At 39.5% G+C, this 5,753-nt stretch overlaps 1 protein-coding gene across 1 annotated transcript; it reads left to right on the top strand.

The window, feature by feature from the left end:
• The first annotated feature begins 1,740 nt into the window (after window positions 1-1,740).
• LOC130829336 (calmodulin-1-like) lies at window positions 1,741-2,883 on the top strand. The gene has a single exon (XM_057695732.1). The coding sequence runs from the start codon at window positions 1,803-1,805 to the stop codon at window positions 2,250-2,252; it is 450 nt and encodes a 149-aa protein (XP_057551715.1). The 5' UTR covers window positions 1,741-1,802; the 3' UTR covers window positions 2,253-2,883.
• Window positions 2,884-5,753: the final 2,870 nt, after the last annotated feature.

Raw genomic sequence — 5,753 nt, 5'->3', positions numbered from 1 at the left:
CTTTCTTGCTCCAGGACTATACTTGCTAAAACTTCCTGCTTATTCTGTTCTTTGCATATGGCAAATACATACTCAGTATCTTCTTCATTGTAATAGAGGCTGCAGCATCTCACAGAGTACATTACTGAGAAGGCTGGATCCTGCAATATGAAAGGGTGTCCACTCTCTCCATACCTAAGCAAGTCTCAGAGTTATAGTAGGCTTCCGTATCCATTCCTCTCTCATGCAACTCAAGCATGAAGATCAGTCCCACATCTTTATCAGAGCTCTTGTTCCTATTCGCACTCTCTTTACATCCTTGTGCTCCTAGTCTGGGCTGATACCTAGGTGGATGCTATAGGCTCCTGCCTAGTCTGTCTCCAATCACTCTTCACAAGCCATCCTGCAGGTATATGCCACTTTGATCTTCTCAAAACCCTGGTCTTCCCTCAATGTTTTCAGAAAGGAAGATAAGAAACATAAAAAGACATAAGAGGATATCTTCATGAACTTGGGACTGGCAAAGATTTTAAAAACAGGAACCAAAAAGGAAAAAATGATAAATGGACCTGCTTTAAAACTGAGAACGTATGTTTCATCAAAAGCAGCATCAGGAGAGTTGAAAAGGCAAGTCACAGACCGGCTTATCTACACAACACACATATCTGACAGAAGACCCATAATCAGAATATATAAAGAATTTCTCAACATTATGATCAATGAAATAAGCCAGACACCAGAAGGAGAAAAACTACATGATCTCACTTATATGTGGAATATAAAAAGTCAAATACATAGAAGCAGAGGGTAGCACAGTGGTTACCAGGGACAAGAGAGATGCTGGTCAGGGGGTGCAAAGTTGCAGTTACCCAGGATGAATAAACCTAGAGATCTAACCCACATCATGATGACTGTAGTTAGTTAACATTGTATTGAATACCAGAAATTTGCTAAGAGTAGATTTCAGGGGCCTTCAAAACACACACACACACACACACACACACACACACACACACACACACACACACACAAACTAGTCATTATGTGAGAATGTATATTAATTAGAGTGACTGTAGCAATCATGTCATTATGTATATATAATTCAAAGCATGTTGTACAGGACTTCCCTGGTGGCGCAGTGGTTAAGAATCTGCCTGCAAATGCAAGACACAAAGGTTCAATCTCTGGTCCGGGAAGATCACACATGCCATGGAACAAATAAACCCGTGTGCCACAAATACTGAGCCCGAGTGCTGCAACTACTGAAGCCCACGCACCTAGAGCCCATGCTCCGCAACAAGAGAAGCCACCGCAATGAGAAGCCCACGCACCACAATGAAGAGTAGCCCCTGCTCCCCACAACTAGAGAAAGCTGGCACACAGTAAGACCCAATGCAGCCAAAATAAATTTTTTTAAAAAGCATGTTGTACAATTTAAATATATATATAATTTTAATAAATAAATATCCCCAAGTGATAACAATGTGGAACCAAGTTGAGAATCACTGTATTAATGGGTCAAGATGTGAAGTCTGAAAACACTACTCTAACTGCTGAAATTCTAATGAAGTCTGTAGGTTACTTCATAGTATTGTGCCCATGTTAAATTTTTTGTTTTATTTATTGTATTATGGTACGTGATATTACTATTACAGGAAGCTAGGTGAACATTATATGGGAATTCGATACTATTTTGGAAACCTTCTGTAAGTTCAAAATTATTTCAAAATAAAAATGTTAAAAAAAATTCCTCAGAGTCCGAGTGGAGCGAGCGAGCTGAGTGGTTGTGTAGTCGCATCCCGGAGACCGGTAGCGCTTGCAGCATGGCTGACCAACTGACTGAAGAGCAGATTGCAGAATTCAAAGAAGCTTTTTCACTATTTGACAAGGATGGTGATGGAACTATAACAACTAAGGAATTGGGAACTGTAATGAGGTCTCTTGGGCAGAATCCCACAGAAGCAGAGTTACAGGACATGATTAATGAAGTAGATGCTGATGGTAATGGCACAATTGACTTCCCTGAATTTCTGACAATGATGGCGAGAAAAATGAAAGACACAGACAGTGAAGAAGAAATTAGAGAAGCATTCCGTGTGTTTGATAAGGATGGTAATGGCTATATTAGTGCAGCAGAGCTCCGCCATGTGATGACAAACCTTGGAGAGAAGTTAACAGATGAAGAGGCTGATGAAATGATCAGGGAAGCAGATATTGACGGTGATGGTCAAGTAAACTATGAAGAGTTTGTACAAATGATGACAGCAAAGTGAAGACATTGTACAGAATGTGTTAAATTTCTTGTACAAAATTGTTTATTTGCCTTTTCTTTGTTTGTAACTTATCTGTAAAAGGTTTCCCCCTACTGTCAAAAAAAATATGCATATATAGTAATTAGGACTTCATTCCTCCATGTTTTCTTCCCTTATCTTACTGTCATTGTCCTGAAACCTTATTTTAGAAAATTGATCAAGTAACATGTTGCATGTGGCTTACTCTGGATATATCTAAGCCCTTCTGCACATCTAAACTTAGATGGAGTTGGTCAAATGAGGGAACATCTGGGTTATGCCTTTTTTTTAAAGTAGTTTTCTTTAGGAACTGTCAGCATGTTGTTGTTGAAGTGTGGAGTTGTAACTCTGCGTGGACTATGGACAGTCAACAATATGTACTTAAAAGTTGCACTATTGCAAAACGGATGTTTTATCCAGGTACTCGTACACTATTTTTTTGTACTGCTGGTCCTGTACCAGAAACATTTTCTTTTATTGTTACTTGCTTTTTAAACTTTGTTTTAGCCACTTAAAGAAAATCTGCTTATGGCACAATTTGCCTCAGATTCATTCCAAGTTGTATATTTGTTTTCCAATAAAAAAATTACAATTTACCCAAAAAAAAAAAAAATTCCTCAAATCAAAGAAATAATTGAGATGTTCAACAGGAAATGGACAAAAATTTAAATAGGCATTTCTTAAAGGAGAATATCCAAATGGCCAGTAAATCTATGAAAACATATTTAATCCATCATCAGGAAAACAAACATTAAAACCACAAAGAATTGCTACTGCACACCCTACAAGAAAGTCTAAATAAATAAGGCAGAAAATGCCAAGTGATGGTACAGAAGTGAAACGACTAGAACTCTAAAACCTACTTATGGATGCGGATATAAGTTAGTGCAACCATTTGGGGAAAACTGTTTGCCGTATCAGTTAGAGCTGCACATACACATACCCTATGACCTGGAAACTCTACTCCTAGGTATACACTAACAGAAATGGGCATATATCCAAAAAAGACATATTGAAGAACATTCGTTCATTTCGTATCTTTTGTAATAGCTGAAGCCTAAAAACAACCCAAATATCCACCCAGAATACAACAGATAAATACCCTGTTGTCTAATTATACTATGAAATACTCACCAGCAGCAAGTATGAATGAAATACAACCACACATGACAATATGGATGAGTCTCTGAAAAATGACCTTGAATGAAAGAAGTCAGGCACGAAAAGATGCATCTGCAAAATTCAATTTACATAAAAACAGAACTAATCTATAATGCGTGGTTTCCTTTATGGGGGTATTGACTGGCCAGGGCCAGGAGGGGGTCCTGGTGATGTTCTGTTTCTTATTCTGGGCACTAGTTGCATGATGAAAAGTCATCAGACTCTACACTTTGAATATGTGTCTTTTTATATACAGATCATACTTTAGTAAAAAGTTTAAACGAAACAGAGTACATGGTTTTTTCCTATTATTCAATAATTTGCATTGACTTTCCGTGACCTACCAAACCAGGGCTCACTTTCTCACGCACTCACAGCACATGCCCTCCTTAGCATCTTTACTCATGCAGTTTCCTCTTACTGAAATACCCTTCATCCTCCACCTGCCTGGTCTGGTAAAGCATCTCTCTTCCACACAGAGCGACAATATGCACCAATTCACACAGGGCAGTCTTGGGTGAAAATTTTTGCCCTGGAGTAATTATTAAAAATATCTATGATCCTTGCAGAGAATGGACTGGAGGATATGGGGCTGCGGTGGGGGTGGCGAGGGGCCAAGGGGAATCTGGGACAAAGTGAGAGAGTAGCATAGACATATAAACGTTACTAACTGTAAAATAGATAGCTAGTGGGAAGTTGCTGTATAACAAAGGGAGATCAACTCGATGATGAGTGATGCCTTAGAGGGCCAGGACAGGGAGAACGGGAGGGAGTCACGGGAGGGAGGGGATACGGGGATATATGTACAAATACAGCTGATTCACTTTGGTGTACCTCATAAGCTGGTACAAGAACGTAAAGCAATTATATTCCAATAAAGAGCTTTAAAAAAATCTACGATCCTTCTAGATATTAGGATATTTCTCCTATTTTTTACAGTTGTCTTTTCCATACTTAATTCCCATACATAAATTCCCATACACAATTTCCATATTTAATTTCCATACATACATATACATATATATATATATATATATATATGTATATATATCTGTTAAGAAAACTACCAAACACATCAGGTATAAAATTAAAGATACCACCCACAATGGGGAGAAAAGGCAGTTTCTGCTGGTTTGGCTTATCATGAGATTTTGGCCTCCTTCACACTGAGTATGAATTTAGTCAAGGGAGGGAAAAGGCTTCAGGTTAAACTACATTGTTCTCTTGTGGAACCCAGAAGTCAGCATTTATTTCCAGAGGCATTACTCTTCCTTACATAGTCAGATTCTTGGTCCAAAACCAGAAGGGAAAGTCCATCGCTAGGACATGGCTCATCCTGGTGGTACCCAGAGTTTCCCTCTTGCCCGCCACCCTCCATGAGTTCAGTGTTGGCACAACCACAGAAATCTGCCATTGGATCATCAGCCAGACCGCTGACAGAAGCGTAGGGGGAAAGGAAGAAAACCTAATGAGGTTAGAAGAGCAATAAAGTAGACTGAAGCCAACGATGACATCAGGGTTCTGGGGAGGTAAAGGGAATGTACTACAAGAAAGGATGTTCTTAATCCACGTCGTCTTGGGACGATCCATCCAGCTTGATGCTAAAATCCTTGGCAAGAGCTACACACAGAATTCAGAGCAGCCCTTTCCATTAAGTTGCCTCTTCACATTATACATTTAGAAGGAAAAAGAAATCCCAAAGACATAATTTTTACCATCTAACTGTCCAACTATCCAGCAGAGGAGAGAGCTGCCCCATTTTTTTTTTTTAATGTGGCAATACCCATGTGTCCTAGGCAAGCCCATTAGGAACAAACTGATCCAAAATGTCTCAAAGAGGAAAATTAGATCAAAGTGATCTTCCATCCTAACTGCCTTTCAATTTAATGTTATGGGATTAAAAGTCTTACAAAGAATGGAATTCAATTAGCTGGTTCCTCTTACTATTTTCGTAAAGCAACACTGACCGAATGGCTTCATAAGCCCTAGGACACAGGCATATCACTTAACCCTGGTTGGAATAAGAATTCTTTATGTATGATCATTTTACTGTGGTAAGGTACTTTATCATCACTTCTAGCTGTTCCAGGAAGTCTCAGAACCTGGTCAACATACTTGCCCATCATGCATGGAGGGAACGTGGAAGCAACAGAGGCAGGTGTGTGGTCTGAAGAGGATGGAGAAGGCAAAAGTAATGTGATAGGCAGCAGGTCTCTTTCCCCAAACCTGTCTCTATCAGAATTCACAAAATTCCACCATGCCCACCCTAAGCCCCAAACACACAGACCCAGGTGAGCACTAGCTCAGCTGCCTCACTGCCAG

The sequence above is a fragment of the Hippopotamus amphibius genome, chromosome 9 (assembly GCF_030028045.1).
Source record: "Hippopotamus amphibius kiboko isolate mHipAmp2 chromosome 9, mHipAmp2.hap2, whole genome shotgun sequence".
Taxonomy (NCBI): Eukaryota; Metazoa; Chordata; class Mammalia; order Artiodactyla; family Hippopotamidae; genus Hippopotamus; species Hippopotamus amphibius.
This window is presented reverse-complemented; position numbering and strand designations above follow the sequence as displayed.

Coding starts and splice junctions, on each gene's coding strand:
- LOC130829336 (XM_057695732.1), top strand. CDS start 1,803: ATGGCTGACCAACTGACTGAAGAGCAGATTGCAGAATTCAAAGAAGCT.